This window comes from Apteryx rowi, unplaced genomic scaffold (assembly GCF_003343035.1).
Source record: "Apteryx rowi isolate R43461 unplaced genomic scaffold, aptRow1 scaffold_5, whole genome shotgun sequence".
In the NCBI taxonomy this organism is placed as follows: Eukaryota; Metazoa; Chordata; class Aves; order Apterygiformes; family Apterygidae; genus Apteryx; species Apteryx rowi.
The window spans coordinates 7661375-7678892 of NW_020450760.1; the positions used below are offsets into that span (position 1 = coordinate 7661375).

General features: G+C 39.9%; 1 protein-coding gene across 1 annotated transcript in view; it reads left to right on the forward strand.

Moving 5' to 3' along the window:
• The window catches only part of FBLN5 (fibulin 5), a 47841-nt gene that overhangs the window by 15344 nt on the left and 14979 nt on the right, over positions 1 to 17518 (forward strand). Inside the window, exon 5 of the mRNA XM_026079532.1 lies at positions 17158 to 17280. Within this exon, the coding sequence (XP_025935317.1) occupies positions 17158 to 17280 (123 nt within the window). The remainder of the gene's footprint in view (positions 1 to 17157; positions 17281 to 17518) is intronic.

The following is a 17518-nucleotide window of genomic DNA, read 5'->3' on the forward strand; positions in this document are numbered from 1 at the left end:
AGACTCTATAGGCAGAGGTAATGTGCTGGCATTGCTCTTTCATCTTGTCCCTAGGACACCAGACCCAGGACAGAGCTGTCATGTGGAAATAAGTGTTGTGTAGAGTTTGATATGCTCTGACCCCCTCATCTGCCAGTTGTCTGGCTTCTCATTTTATTACTTCAATGAGATGAGAGAATTTTTCAAAGAAGATAAAGCTACCAGGAGATGAATGGGAGTCACACATCACCAGGCCGGGTCAGGGGAGTAGTTTCAGTGTTCTGCCTCCTGGCTGAGATGTGCTGCCCATCGGGGATGACGAGAAACACTCTGTAGTCTGTATTCAGTTTTAATACCAGCAAACCCCTCTCTGCTTGCAGTTCTTCCCAGCCATAGCTTATGGTTGCTGGTGCCTTGTAGTGTAAGGCAACACTGTTGTGTGAAGAGAAAAACATCCAGTTGTTAGGGTGCTAGTATAAGTCATCAAACAGCCAAAATGAAGGCCCATGTCCCCAAAGCTTAGTTAGGCCCCTCAGTCTCACTGACCTTCATGTTCAGCAGAAGTTTAGCACATAAACGCCCTTTGATCTGATCTGCAGTCCTTTGCCATGGGTTCCCAGTATGGCCTCAGTCCTCTTAGCTCGATATTATTCTCAGAAGGGACTGCTCCTCTGAGGAATCTCACAGTCTGAGCATCCAGATGGAAATTCTCATGGGGTCTACGTTCTCCAGTAGCAAGTATTCAGCACTTTCTGAAAATCAGGATGTGTACGGTGTCTTCCTTTGGGCACCCAGAAATGTATGTATACAAAATCACTAGTCCTTCCAGAAAATGTTGCCCTAACTTTTCTATGCCTCAGCTCTCAATAACGTGCTACTACAGTGAGAATAAATCCATTCATGTTTGTGAGGCATTCAGATACTGAAAGTACAAGAAATGCTTCAGCTAGACAGAGAGAGCCTAGAAGGGGGAGAAGAGTGTGTCATAGACTTGAAGGACTCAAATGAATCCATGCTCTACTGTCTGGTCTGTCTCTAGGTGTTGGGTTGTTGTTTTTTTCACAAAAGGAAGTAATTTTAATGCCTGTTTTGTTCTAATGTCTTGAACTTGTTTTCATTTTCTAAATTTTTTTGTGAAGTAAAATTTTTGTTTTTCAGCCACCCCAAGTAAAAGAAGCTGGTCAGCCAGCAGATTTCTGGTTGGATCAAAGGCATTTACTGGTTTTGTGTATGACCCTAACATATCTGTAGGTGACACTGAATGAGAAGATTGTACAAACAGTAATACACAGAAGTCTAGAAAAGCTAGAATTGTGGTCAGAAAACTAATGAACTGGAAACTCAGCAGTAGATTGAAAGACAATCTAAACCATGGCCATAGGATGAAAGGGGAACAGTAGTAGGCAGTAATGTCGACAGCAGCATAGCATTAGGCAGTTTCTTGCAGTGTTGCTAAGACTTCTCATCACAGAACACAGCGGGGAAAGTCCTTCAATATGATTCTATTAAGAATGGATCAAAACAACTGACATAAAGCATAAATACTTTACTATCAGATAAATATAGGTAAGTTTATGGAAAACTCAGTTTAGAGCAACAGTAAATTGGAGGCATTACTAAGATTGATTTTGATTAAAAGATTAAAAGAACTAAACTATTGTAAAGCTTAGGTTAAGATGACAGCAATTGAAACTGTGAATGTCACAGAAGCAGAAATTGTTTATGGTGGGTGGTGTAAAAATAAGATTATTCCTGAATAGGGTGTAATTAGTTTAAATGAAGGAAAAATCCTTTCAGACTGAGCATAGGAAAAGCCTTTATGACAGTGCAGTGTATCAGATTATATGACATAATACACTAGGAATATTATACTGGTGCAACAGTATAAAACATTAGCAGAAACATTTAAAAACTGTTGAAAAAATCACTAGTGAGAAACAGTCCTGCAAAAGCGAGGAGTGGGATAAATGTTATCAGATATCTTTAAGTTGCTGTATCTTTGAGTCCTTTGTGCTTCCAGTGTGCATGGAGGTGCAGAAGAAAATTGTTTACTTCATCTAAGACTGCAGAGAAAAATTCACAGTGTGGATAAGAGCCTCCACCCACTAAATAAGTTATTGTGACTATGGTGGAGCAAAGCAAAGCTGAGATAGCTTAAATGGGTAGCCTAAGATCCCCTTCCAGTAGGAGGAATCTTGGAGCAGTGTAAAGTCAGTTTAGCCAGACTGCCACTCCTTACTCCTGGTGCGGGAGCCGGGCCAGGGAAAGGAGGTGTGTTCTGAAAGCTATAACATGCTGCTAACTTCCTGCTATCACAAGCCCTTTGGGGAATATCCCAAACTAGGCACAGGCTGGAGCAGCCTTGAGATCGTGCTCATGTATTTCAGGGGCAGAGTGCAGCAATATATACATTTGTTGCTCGCAAATCACTAAGCGTTGCATCTGGACTCTTAATCTAGAAGCAGATTGAAATTATTTTAATTGAAGGCAGGGCTGATTTTGCAATGGAATAACCCAGAACTGTGTATTGACAGTTATCGGTTAGTTTTGTGCAGTTTTCCCAAAAGACTGCAGCAGTCTGGCTTTGGGAAGGAGATGTTCTTCCCAATTAAATCAGTTTTCTTTGAAGGTGTGGTTTTGCAAAGCTATATCATGTTATTCAGTTAGTGCACTGCATTTCTTGGGCAAAATTCTCAGTGAAATCAGTGTGTGTTTTTCATTTTTTTGGTTTTTTTGTCTGAAACATTACAGTTTGGTCTATTGATACTTTCAAGAGGTTTAACTATTCTTAAATGAAAAGCGGCATAAGAGGATAATAAACTTTTACAGGATAACACATGAGACTTGCAACACAGCTTATAATTTTAATTGAAACCAGTGAAAATTTAATTTCCAGATTCCCCAAGCAATTTTGAAAACCTGAGTATTAAAATCTGTTGAAAATCTGAGACTTAAGCCCAGAGAGCTATGGCATATAAGTAACCTATGCAGACTGGAGAACCCTTGTAAATGTAATTAGCAGCTGACAATCTGTAGCATCTCCAGGAATGTCCCAGCAGGTCATGTGTGTTCTGAAGCTGATAACGGATGGATATCTTCACAAGATACAAAATATCATGACACTCGTCTCCACCAAAATCTCAGGCTGACATCTAGAAACTTGGGACATAAAAAGACTTCAGAAATACATGATCCATACCAGGTTCACTTCCTGTGAACTGAGGAGGGGTTCCCTCTGAATTAAGCAGAGTCCGCAGTATTCGATTGGACGTGATTAGAAATATTAACAAGATTTGCTAGGTACACTTCTGTGCTGGATGGTGTGTTCTAAAATGTGCCTGCTCTTTTGCATGACTGAGTGTGACCAAAGTCCTTGTGGCCATAATGGATCAATGAAAGGAAAGTGCTATGATAAAGGAAAAGATGTAGTTTGGCTTTTCACAAGAGCAGGCCCACATGATGGAAAACTTACTGGGATGTGCCTTCTGGAGAGTAAGAGAAGGAGTTTGCTCCAGGAATAACCACAGACATTAGATCTTCCAGCTGGTTGGGAACATTGCCTTTTTTGTTTATTTACTGTATTTTTTATTACCTAAACAGAATGTGTTTTTTCAGGCCAGGCCAGCTGAAATTGAACCATTTTGGCTTGGGAAAGTTCCATGTGAACATGCATCTTTCTGAGCTTTCCTGGGGCCTGTGAGAGCTGAGAGAACTGCCCTGTGACATTTGTAATATGACTGGTCAAGTGTTCAGCCTTTAGCACTGCCTGGAAACTTCTGAATTCTGGTGCAAAGAGGATAGATTTACCTTGAAGCTTTGGGAATAAAAATGTTGAGCTTTCAGTGAAAGCTATTATAATGATCTGTATGCTTCAGTGGGACAGTACTGGTTCTAGCTGTGTTTGTACGGCATCCGATGAAATGGTTTTCCCACCTAAATGAACACTTTCTAATAAGTTAAGCAGAGGTTTCACAAAATGTTGCCACTGAGCCACACTGATAACAAGGTTTACAACTAATTTGTGTGTATGAGCATTTTGAGTTAAATGCATTTATGCTAAAACAGATTAAATCAGAAGTTCTCTTTTGAATTTGCTTGGAACAAAAGCTTGCAGAGAATCAGCTTTGACCTCAGACTGCAGTAGAATTCTGATTTCTACAGATAAAACTTTTGTTGTGGTTAAAAAACAATATAGGGCCACATCCTGAGTAAATTAAGATGCTGGTATGCAGATACAAATTAGCTCAGGACAGTGAGGAAGGAAGAACATCTGTTTTATTAGTATTCAATGATTCTGTGACTGCAGTGCTTAAAGTGCAGGTGGCTGTGTCTGTTATAGGATCTAGCCTTTAATTTATCTGCATCTCAGATTCCCATCTATAAAATGGAGGTGGTATTCTCTTTGTTGTATAGACTTTGAGCTTTAGCATTGGTTTTAAGGTGCTATAAGATCTATGGGTGGAAGTAGAAATAATAATCAGAAGTGAAGGATTTTATTCAAATTTCCAGTGAAGTGAATCCTGAGTTTCACTGAGTGCACAGTCAGTCAAGACCATCCAGATCAGTACATCTGTTTTATGGCAGGACTGGTACAGGGGAAGAAGGTCTGCCCTTATTCATTAGTCAATTGATTTACTGATTGACAGTTGGGGGCCAGGACTCCTGTTGGTGTTAGGTATCTTTCATTAGACAGACATCTCATTTTTTGCAAATTCAAGCTCTCATCTTGGCCTGCCTGGGAGGTTCACAACCATTCAGAACCTGTCATGCTCCTGCTCAGAACTGGCAGCTCTTGGGACTAAATGGAACACAACTCTCTGCCTCTAGAGGCTGGGCACACATGCTGTGAGGGATTGTTATCCTAGGATTTCACAAATTATGCAAATTTCTGTCTGAATTTATGCATTAAAGGTAACTGAATGGGTTTAAAAACAAAGAGAGAGAGAGAGGGAGGGAGAATGGGTAAAAAACCCTTGGAGATGAAACATCTCTTCTTCCAGAGAGCCATGGACTCAGAGTAAGGAAAGAGGGCAGGAGAATTGCCAGTAGACATCCACATCACACACTAATTGGAACAAGCTAAACCTCCCATATCCACACAGTTTTCATTTATCCAGAAAGGTTTGGAACCCAGTTGGCCAGCGGCAATATTTGGCACATTGCAAGGAAGAATTCCAAGCAAATGTGGCTCAATCATTATAAACCAGCGAATGCCAAATCTAAGTTAAAGCCAGTTACTTGAGCAGGGATTATAGGCATTTTCCAATGATCACCACTGCAGAAATAAATAAATAAATAGATGGCTTGCTATGTATACACTCAAAGAGGAATGTTGCCCAACATGCATAGCTCTTTGCTATTAACAGTAATGAGGACACAGCTGTCTGGGCCTGGAAGCCAGTATTTGCAGACGATAATTTTCAAGGATTTTTCTTCTCCACTGGCTTTTGTCCACTACCCGTTCTTTGCTTACAAAAGACCCCAGAAGGCCCTAACGTTTATACAAGAATTACCTTGGGTTTATGATGCTTTTGAGATTATTTTAGAGCATGCTGACACATGGACAGATCTGAAACACAAATGAAATATGAAAAATAATTTTCTCCCCAGTAAGCTCCCCAACTCCCTTAAGGCCAAGCATAACACTCTCTTCACAGACAAGCAAGACAGCTCCTTGAGCAGCTGGCAAGGGTTGCTGCCATGGGCAGAGGTGTGAAGCCCTCCCTTCCCAAGGAGGAGTGCATAGCTGGTAACTCCCACAGCCTGCAGAGTTAGTGGCTGAGTCTGGGCAGAGAAGTGATGTGACTGTTGAGTTAGGTAAAACCAGCCAGCTCTGCAGAAGCTCTAAAGCAAGGATAAACTGATCCCGCTGTCCAGACATACATTCTGCAAGCACCCTACATGTGACCAGCTTATTTTCCCTGTTTTTATCAGCTAGGTTCAGGGGAGAGGCCTTATGTTCCTGAAGGAAGACGAAACATTGCAGTGTCCACTGTATGTGGTCTCAGCTCAAACAATTCAAGTGATGTGAGGCAAACTACAGCCATAGCACCTCCACCTGGAGCTTCCTTGTATCCCCAAACCAAACAGCTTTGGATGCAGTCAGTTTCTGAATGAGATTTTTGTGATGATAGTGGAAGTTTTGTGAGAGATCAGCTAGTGATGACTCTCATATCACTATTTCAGTTCTCTGTAATGCAGGTCCCTTGTTCATATATATATGCACAAGATCCTCTTTTTTTCATATATATGAAAGATTTTAAGGTATCCTATGAGAGTAACTTGAGCATCCAGATTGAATTCTCACTATGGGTAAGTACATTTTGCATACCTTGAATTTCTCTTGTATTTTCAAGGCTCCAATATGTCACTTGCACAGTTGTCTGTACAATATTCTTGAACACAGGTTGAGGGTTTTGTCCTGTCACATCAGGAGTGGCTGCATTTTACTGGAAGAAGCAAACCTTCCAATGAAAGGTTCTGTTATACCCTGCAGGTAGATATTTGCATCCCTTTGTTTCTGTTGTGGCTTTAATTTCTGGATTTATTTGGATCAACAGGGGGGTAGGACCAGATGATCTCCAGAGGTCCCTTCCAATCCCAGCTATTCTGTGATTCTGTAATTTCTTCTGCTGTATAAAAAGTAGGGCTGTTCTCCTCTTTACTAGTTGTTGTGGTCTATTCACAGTCACAGACCTCTTTAGCCTGCCAAAACACTTGGAAAAGGAGCTCTTAATGACTCAGTTAAAATGTACGGTCAAGAAGTTCACTTATTAGAGGAAATGTAAACTGACCACCAATTGGCTAAACCAGCTGGCTGGACTATTTGTGCTAGTGATGTCTCAAAGCTCCCTGGGGAATGAAAGCAGGAATAGCAGTTCTCTTCTTTTAGTTCTCTCATGCTCTGTTCCCTAACAGAAAAGACTGATAAAATTCAATAGAGGAGGAGCCAATAGTATTTCACAGAGATGTTTAAGGACTTTATAAATAGTGTTCTAAATTCTTATATCTTTAATATTTTTCTTCTTATGAAGTCTTTTTAAACTACCTGTGAAATTGCAGAGAAAAGATACAGTTCAGCCTTAGAAAAGTTAACTTCTTTAATATTAGTAGTTCTGCTCTTCTCTGTGAAGTTTTTTAAGCTTTCTCTAGAGGTGCAGAGTTTGGCACTTGCATGAGACTATTTCACATCATGCAGCAAAGGAAGAACTGTAAGGACCTTATGTCAGAAGTATGTTTTAATATCTTAGTTGTCTGTGCTTTTCCAGGCTCTAACTGCATTCCTTTTTCTTTTCTATTGCAATACCGTCACTTACATAACCTCCTAGGAGCTGGGAGTAGTCTCAGTAAGTGCTCACTGGCTCCTCTTACCACCACACCAACAGATCCCAATGTAGCATATGATCGTATGAAAGGTCATTTTGAGAAATGGATAATGCACCATTAACATTCTGTTTGTTCGGCTGAAAAATATGTTTACTGCTGATGAAGATGAAGCCACAGTGATGTAAGCAGCAGCTGCTTGGCATCTTCTAATTCAGCAGGTTCAGTATAGTCAGTAGGATGCTATCACATCTTTACACCATTCCTGCAGGGTGCTCAGGTCACTCTTGTTCTGCCATGCCACAGCTACTTGGAATAGCATATATGCAGCAAGGAAATACTAAAATTACCAAATCACATGCCCTGACCATGGATTTTATAAGTTGTGCAGAACCCAGATCAGGCAATTATGAATCCAGTTAGTACATCTATGCCCCATTGTGTGGCATCTCCACATTTAAGCAAAGCTCTTAATTGAGAGTGAGAGTTTGAAATCAGTAGTTTGTCTCATTTCTCATCCCAGAATTAACATGCAAACTGTACATTTGTGCAAAGGCTCTCAAACAGCCCTGGGAATAATCCAAGCAACCAGGTGTGTTCTTGTACCACCAGGGAGCCCTAGGAACTGGTGGAAAGGAGGACCTCTGATCAGGCAAGATGATGCAGAGTATGTGTACCACACGCAGGACAGTGTTCTGAGCAGAAGGGGAAGAGGCTGCCACCACTTTTGTGCCCTTGGAAAATTCTTATCTGCATCACTGTCCTGTATATCTCAGTCACAAAAGCAGGACTAGACCTGTGTTCAGAAAGCAAAGTCCTTTCATGGTTAAGCTGTTGTTTATCATCCTTGAGTCATGTTAAAAGTGTGCTAGCTAAGGAAATGCTCTGATAGCTGGCAGGAGATCTAGAACCTGTGACACATGTTGAGCAATTTTCATACCAGGCAGAATAAGCAGCATTACAGATTCATGGCTCACACTATTTAGCATCCACTTCCAGGCTGACCCATCTATGTGAAAAAATACTTTAATCCTTGTTTAGCAATCAACCATTAACATAATGCATATGGGATGCAGACAGAAAATGAATTCAGCAATCAACGGCCAGTCCTCAGACACTGAAATATGCAATTAAACAGGTGTTTAGGGAGTTGGTCTTGGATAGTGTCCAAGCTCAGCTGGGACAGTTGTCCTTGGAAAAAAGCATTGACCCCCACACAGCAGCAGTTTGAATTTGGCTTCAGTCTGCACTTTAGGAATGTGGCATTGTTATTTCTCCCCTTTTCTTATCAAAATTAATTATCTTGAGGAAAAAAAACTTCTGAGAAAACATGTGATTTCACTGAGTAAAAATCTACTACTGAGGAAATTATTTCTCAGTGTCCAAATAAGGAATAGGGGAGAAGTTTGGGGAAAGTGCTCCAAGTAATCTTGGAACTGATATCCATGTTACTAAGCTTGGACGTTTAGTTCTGGCCTGTAATTATTCCTGTAAAAAAATAGACATCCAATCTTTGTATTATTCTAAAATGGAGCCCTGAGGGTTATAAATGACTGAATGAGCTTTAGTGTTTGAGCAGACAGAGATTCTGGAATGAGCTTGCAGTTTTGAGCTCGCTGCAGGAACGTTGTATCTCAAGAACGGTGCAAGTTCCTGGCATTAGGCTGGTACCACACTGGGACTAAAATACAGACACTGAGAGAAGTAGAACCCCAAAAGAAAACACCTCTTATTAGAAAGGGGAAAAAAGCCTTCTTGGCAAATTCTATAACCGTGCTGCAGGATGTAGGCTCTCCCACTTGTCAAATTAACCTTCAGCCCTAGTGCATTGAATCTTATGGTGCTGTTGGCTCTCAAATAATTATGATGGCAAAAACATGTGCACTTTTGTCAATCGTTGGTCAGAAGAATGAAACTCTGTCCTAGCTACTATGACCAACAGAAATCTGTGGCATGATTATCAGAATTCATTACTTAAGAGAGGAAGTCATGCATGCTAAATATGTTCCAAATAGAACAAAATGTAACAGTCCATCTGTGAAACAGCACTCATTGCCAAAAACATATTGTCTTGGAAATCTACTGTCCACATTGTCTTCCCTCTTCAATACAGAGTCCAAGCAAAGTTTCTCTTCTGATAGCCAAAGTGGCCAAGAATGTGGTTCTAGCTCAGAGATGGTAAGTCCATATCCGTCCATAATTGCTCTCTGCTAGGGCTGCTGTAAGCTTGCCAGCTAGCAGGGACAGGAGCTGTGATGGAGGGAGTGGAAGAGCCACAGCACCCTGAGCATGGACCTCGCTCATGGAGAGATAAGTGTAGCCACAAATCCCACCTCCTTCAACACTGGTGGTTGGATTTAGCAAGGCAATGGTTTCCCTTGTTCCTATAGTGGCAGGTGTGAATCATCTCCTTGCAATGGAGCTTCTTGGGTAAGCTTTCCACATGCATTGTTTCTGTCATGTGATATATAAGCACATGCTCATAAATATGAAAATGAAATTAATCAACATAATTAACAACTTCTTTTAAAAGTAGTCTTTTGTCAAGAAAGTGTTTTGCTGAAGAGCACTGATATCGTTGTCTCTAGACTGAGCGATTAACTAATCTTTAGGATTTTGTTTCCTGCTGTATTCTTTGATGCAATTCTGTGTACGTACAAAGTTCTGTTTCTGAGCATAAGAAAGGCAAATAATTTCTTTGCTTACAGATTCTGAAACTCTCTTTGCAGTGAGTCTGATGTGCTCAGCACCTCTGCTCCCTCTCCTCTTCTCTGCTGGCTTTCTGCCTCTTGAACCCACTCAGCTTTCCAAACAATCTCTTAGCTCCTGTATGTCTGCTTCTCCTAAACTGCAGCTTAGTCCTCTCTGGGCTCTTTGATTCAAAAAATTACCCATGATAATAACTTGCATTAGCTTTCTTTGTCTTGCTTCATAAAGACACACAGTCATTCCATGCGTCATGAAAGGAAGGTGTTTGGCATGCCTGACATCTTTAGGTTGATGACTTAACATCTTTAGTTTGATGATTTAACATTGCCTAGCATAAAAATGTTATCAACATTTTCTAAATTTTCCGTAATTACTCTGCCTTTGCTACAAACATCAGAGGTATAACATTGCTCACCAAAAAAAGAAAAAGAAAGAAATTTATGAATAAAAGTACAAATAAAAATTCAACGAAAAAAATCAGACATGGGCACATTTAGATTTTTGCAAAGGAGGAGTAATTTGGGAGAGCTTTACAAGTTCCTATCCTCATTTTCAGCAATTTCAGCAATCAAGATAGATCTAATGGCTTAGAAAATTAAAAAAGATGTAAGCATAAATTCTCAGGTGTGATGGTTTTCAAAACAGATAAAAATGCCTAAACAATGTTAAATTATTCAATGAAGAATGTAAGACACCACTTTGACCCTGTAATCTTACTTTTTTCGTAACACAGACCGTAGAACCTTACCCAGCACCCAGCAGCTGATAAGCCCATGATTTTTGCTAGAGCATAATTCAAAGAAGAGATACTGTTCAGGTACAAAGCTATAAAGTAATGGAAAATCTACCATATGCTTTACTATGTTTTTCAAATGGTTAATTGGTAATACTGATAAAGTATTTGCCTTATTTATATTTTGAATTTGTCTTCTAAACACTGAACCTCAGCACATTGTCTTCTGCCAACTTCACTGACCATCTCCAGCTAAAATCTTTGTTTCCATGAAGGTGTACATAGATCACTGTCAAATATAACTTGAACCTTTTCTTAAGTATATTAATAAACAAAGCAATATTTTGCTATGAAACAAGTTTTCTTGACTTGGAATTATTCTTTGGAGATTTCCTCATCTCTTTGCAATATCTCTGTTTTAAGTGTTGACACCAGAATTGTATTTCAGTAATTATTTTACTAATGTAATATACAGTGGTAAGAACAATTTCCTGCTTCCACTCAGCGTTCTCATGTTTACATCTGCCTTTTCAGTAATGCTGTGTCAGGAAGAATTCATGTTCAGATGATTCTCTTCAGTGACCTTAAAGTTATTTTCATGACCAACTTTTTTTACTCTTGATATATGACCTTGCATTTGTCTGCCTTGAAATGCATTTTCAAATGCGCCCACCATACCTAGCAAACTAGCTTTTGTATAAGAGTGCTGTTCCTATTTTAGGTCTCAGCTCTACCAGCTTTGATCTTCTGCATCTTATCCCAGACATAGAAAGCAGTAGATCTCAGGATCTTGTAGACACTCTCACAGAATGATTCCACATTTACCATTCTCTCTTGAAATTTCTGGTCTCCCAGTTTCATCCTCCTTTGTATGGCCAATGTTGAATATGTCTAGTCTTAATTCAATGGATTAGTGTCTTGTTTTTCTTTCTATGCTGTGCATATTCTTTTCTTGCAATATTATTGATATAAATGAGCATGGGCCTCAGTTGTGTGTTCCTTGTGGACAAGGGTCAGTCTAAAAGATCAGTATGTGTTCTGATGAGATTTAGCATCCCTATTGAGAAGTGATGGTGTTGTCCAGTTTGACATCTAGGTTTTCTTTCTCACTATATTGAGATGCTGCCCCCTTTTTGTATGCATGGCTTTTAAATTTTTTTTATATTATTTTTATTTTGATTATGGGCAATGAATTGAAAATTTCATTCACTGTTCTATGATGTGGCTAAATTCTAAAGAATCTGTGGACATGACTGCTTGCCCTTACAGATTATAAAATACAAAGCCAATAATTTGCATGCTAAACACAATTAGTTCATTTATTTTGATATTGTAAATGATATCTATCCAGGCACCAGGCATCCTGCCATCCATTAAAAATACAATCTGTACCAATAAAAACAAAGCATCAGCACATCACATCCCGCAGAAGACAGCCAGCCAGGAATATAAAAACCACTCTCTCCACCCTTCCACTCCCCAGTGGAAACCCAATTGCCCCAGCCACTTCACCTCTGTCAAAAAGTCAAATAAATAGAACATCACACCCCAAGCTTGCTAGACTCAGATTATGACCAAATCACCACGGCCATAAGTTTTTTAAGGCAGACAGTTTCAGCTAAGAGAAAGGGATGCAGTTGGTTTTGGTGTACTCAGGCTCAGGCTCTTGCAGAAAGGGCTTCTGACAGACTTGCTATGGAGAACCCTCCTATTCATTCTCCTATTCAGTCCGTAAACTAAAGTCTGGGCAGCTTTGGATCTTTAAAACTTGTGACTTTCAGCTATGATGCTCCTTGTTCATTCTAGGTGGTATTTCTTAGGAGGCGTAGAGTGGTGTTCTGGATGGGCAGTCGCTCTCAGAATTCAGTTGGGAAGTAACAAAGTGAATTGTTCCCACTTGTGGTCAAATTTAATTTCAGTCTGGACTCATGCCTCAACTTCTGCCCTTGAAACTACCTGTGGGAGCAATAATATGAACACAAGAACTGGAGTGGTAGATGAGAAAATGTAGATGACTGATAATTTGATAGCACACAGCAGCATAATCAAGAGCTGAGACATCCAGGGCCACTTTTGGCAAAGCACTCCCAGGCAAGAAAGTTTTGAATAGGGATCCACCCTGCCCTGCCTTGGTTCCCTAGAGTGGTTTTAAGTACTGAACAGCTGTTCTCTCAAAATCAGAAACCTTTAAGTCAAACAGAGTCACTTGTCACTTGGGAAAATCTGGACTTGTACAAAATGATTAGGTATTAGGACAATCTTTAAAATCCTCTTGTTTTTGCAAGTAATTTCACAGCTGCAGTCCCAGTCTTGTCTCTAAGGGTAAGAAAAGGTGTGGTAGCTAAATAAGTCTTTCAATTTGCCGCTGGCCATGTTGGTAGTTCTCTCTCTGCTTCAGTAACTAGTGGAAGCTTTGAGGTTCAATGCATCATTAGGGTAGGACAGTCACTATGTGAGTAGCATAGAAGCAGCAAGAGTTTAGCTGAAAGAGCCTTCAAATGACTCTGAGGTCTCCTATAGAACATAATGCTTTCAGAGTGATGGCTAGTCCTTTACTTTAGACCTCAGTAGCCAATACAGAGGTTGCATGAAATTTCTGGGAAAGGGTTACATTTAAGTGTTAATATAACAGGAGGCATTTTATATTGGGCTGCATGACGGGCTAGAAGTCAGAAACTTTTGTGACCTGTTCTTGTTTCTATCTGGTTGAGCAATCGCAGGCTAGTCCTTTAACATCTTAGTCTTGAATTTCCCTGTTATAATCCAGGGGCACTGCTATTTATTGTCAAATGGGACATTGCAGCGTTTCATTGTATAATTTGATTTATATTAGGACTGAGGGGCTTCAAATAAAAATAGCCTAATTGTGGACTGACTCTGTGTATAAGGAGACAGGCCTTGCTTTGAATAGTTCTAGATACAAATCAGTGAGGGAGGCTGGACTTTGAAAGACATTTTGTTATCCACGTTATTCAAATAGGAAGCAAGGCACTGGAAGATGAAGAGCAAGGGTGAATTACCACAGGGTAAATTCTCAGCACATCAACTGCAGTGTGGTTGCTGCCACTGTGCAAGTCCCTTGTTGTGCACAGTTGCTACCAGCCTGTTTTCACTGAGAACTGATCTAACTCGTATTTGCTTCCTAGTTCCCCTCAGGGCAATTCTTCATCTAGCCAAAATCACAGAAGAGGTACCCAATAAAGTTAGGTACTAGTAAAGCCTAGTCTTTGCTCTTGGGATGCAGGTTATGTTTACTAAGGATCTTGAAGATGAAAGGCACTAAAAGCAGGTTTGGTATTATTAAAATCATACTTGTAGAATAGTAATGGATGACACCATATGATGCTTCCACAGTATTGATGCCAAAATCACCAAATACCACGATTTGTTCAACCCTTAGTACTGGAGTCAGTGGGGTTTCTAGGGTTTCTTTCTCTCTTGCTTAACTTTAGCAACTTTCCTGCTCTCCAGCTGACTAGACCTTACTTTGGGGCTCAGATAAATCATTGTGGGATTTCTTTCCATGGTGAAGACTGCAGCACAAGTTACACTGGGTCACTCTCCCAAGGTCCAGAGAATTGCATCTCAGGGACTTCTTAGCCGTAGGTGCTATCCTTGTATCAAATAATCCTCAGAGAATTTTTATTCCATGAATTTATCTAATCTCCTTTGAAACTACAAAATTATTGACAATTTTTATATTGTTTAGTATCATTTATATTTAGAATCACACTTTTACTCTGGTATTATATATCACCCATCACTAAGGCAGAGGGGGTAGGAGTGAGCTTTGAAGTGATATTCCCCTAGCATGTACACACCTAGGATTTGTGTTTGAATGGGACAGAAATAACAAGCCGTGCAACCAGAGTAAGAAGTGGTTTTCACATTATTGACTTCCACTTGTAATTTTCCACCCAACCAAAAATGACCTGGGAGTGTTTTAATGTAGTTTCTGTGCTGGCACTTAATTCCAGAGAATTCATTAAAGGCAATCTCTCCGAGTTTTATGGATAGTTTTTGCCCCTGTTGAAATAAGGTTGGTTTTTTTTTTCTTTCCCTGTTAAATATCTAATTTTGACTTTATCAACCACACTACTTCTCACTGTATGTCCCACTGTGTAAATGGGTTAGGCAGGGCACCCTCTGTCTCCCAGCTCTGATTTTCTTCAGAAAAATATCTAATGGTATAAATTGTTGCACAGACATTTTTCCCAGGGTGTAGACATCAGCTTTCATTTAATGAGCCCATGTAACGTAAATAACCCCTGGCAGACCAGGGTATATTTGAATTGAGAAGGCTGCTTGCTAAACATTATTGATTTGATTGCATTGGCTGGGCCTGTCAGAGTTTAAAGGTGCATCATGGTAAGGGACAATGTTAGAGAAAGCCAGTCAGAGGCATGTAATATACAGCTGAGTGTATGCATTAAGACCCAGGCCAAAAGATATGATATTATCAGTAATGCTGTTTATACCTCTCCATTGCATAAAGCTCCCTTAATCAAGCCAGTGAGGTATTATTCAGTGTAAAACGAGGGGAGTCAGGGTGTTCTGCATGGACAGCTGCAGGCTGATCAGGTTTTCCTGTGGCAGCAGAAACTCCAAAGATAGCCTCAGCTGTAAAAATTTTGCTTCCAAATGGAAATATGTCTCCACTATCACTGCAAAAGGTAAAGAGTGAGCAGAAGCAAAGAAGTCTGCCTGATAGATGGCAAAGAAAAGAGCACCGACATCTTACTTTTCCTGAGTGATTTTATTACTTCTCATCCTACTGCTACAAAGATGACTCAGGAGCAAAACTGATCCCACAGACACGCATTGCTTTCGGTGAAGGATGCATGTTCTATCCATGCAAGAAAGATGCGCCGCAGCAGGGTGGAGGGTCTGTAGACTTCAAAGAGCATTGCTATCACATGTGATGGTAAGATCCTGACCCTCATTTTGGACTCCACTGGGCCTCATGAGTTAAAATTACTGGAAGCAGTGAGCATGAAAAATGGATATTTACTTCTACAAGCTCGGGGTAGGCTGGAAAGAGCAGGGTTGGCAAGATCCCACTCCTAAAACAAGAGAACACAACAAATAGAAAGTTTTTTCATTTAGAAAACATTAATGTCATTCTTATGAAATTTATGGTTAGATAATGCCTGTGTTCCAATAGTACCAGTTATGTGTGATATGCTGTATGAAGGGATGATTCATATTTTTTAACCCAGTCTCAGAAGCAACAAATGAAAAGCATGAGGAAATGACCGACATATCTATGTAATCTATATAGTCTAGACTTGTTATCTTGCCCCTTTCCCGACTTACCCCATCTTTTTGCCAACCCTTCCTCTAGCCAATAAATACTTGGGAACAGATTTCCTGCAGAGCTAATTACCTCTCACTGTGCCACTCTTGTTATCCTACCAGCTTTGTCTCTCACCATAAATTGCTCTGATACAAGATGTTGGCAAGATAAGAAATCTAGACTCTCTCTGTATATATAATACACATTTATATGTGTGTGAGTGTGCGTATTTATTTATTTATTAGTATATGTTAGATATGCTGCTGTGATGGATCTGATTGGATCAGTCATTTCGTGACTGCTAGGATTTTACAGTTCACTGGCTGTACTAGGTGCCTCGCAGGCAGATCCTGAGACATAATTCCTGCCCTCTGCCGCATGCTCCAACCCAGTGTGTTTGTACGATACTTTAAAACATGACCCAACAAAGTTTGGATTAATAAGAATCAGGGAGGGATCAAGGGAGTAGCATTACTCAGATGACATAGTACTTCAGCAAAGGCCAGTGCACAGTATGCTGGAATAAAAAATAGTTTAGGTATCAATAAATAAAACATAGAAATCTGAGTTGGCTGAAAAAATGACACAATTTATCTTTTGCTATTTCCATTTCTGACATGTAGAGGCAAATACAATGCCAGAAACATCAGGGAAGAGATTGAGCAAGGAGGGATTCAAGCTGAACTTATGACTCTGAAAGGCATTTTTAATCAGTTAGGTTCCAGTGTTCTGGCTTATATAAATGGAGGAATGTTATTCACCTCCTTTGCAAAAAAAAAAAAAAATAAAGCCCACAACAAAAACATCCTGAGGGGTTGTAATAACATGCCAAAGACATCAAAACCAATATGGATGGTAAAAAATTAAAAAGAAAAGAGTTTTATTTTCAGGAAATTGATTCCAGTGAAGTATACATTTTTTTGTCAGGTAAAGGTTCAATTTGGTTGAACTTTCTGTCAGAAGAAATTACAGTGAAATTTTCTGTGTTGGTGGGGGTAGCAAGTAATATTTTGCATATGTCGGTGCCTCATGACAGTTGTGTTTGTGCATCTCTCAGCTTGAACAGTCTCTTCTTGTTGTCTTTTCTAATGTTTTGTTGATATACTCTGTGTTGCAGATATTGATGAATGCGCTTCAGACTCCCACCAGTGTAATCCCACCCAGATCTGCATAAACACTGAAGGGGGTTATACCTGCTCCTGCACTGAAGGCTACTGGCTCTTAGAAGGCCAGTGTTTAGGTATGTTCTTCAGAAATGCTCTCTAAAAGGCCTTTGGCAGTTGGTTATTCTAGTAAAAATTTCTCCTCTTCTTTCATCGCCATTGCTTTATCATTAGCAAGGTTGGACTGTTGTTAGAAGAGTTTCTGAAGGTCCATGCTTTCACGGTTTATCTGCAAAAAAAGGAAACCTCATGCAATATGGGATTTGTGCATGTGTGTGTGTGTGCCTGTGAATAGCTGAACTAATTTTAYTGAGT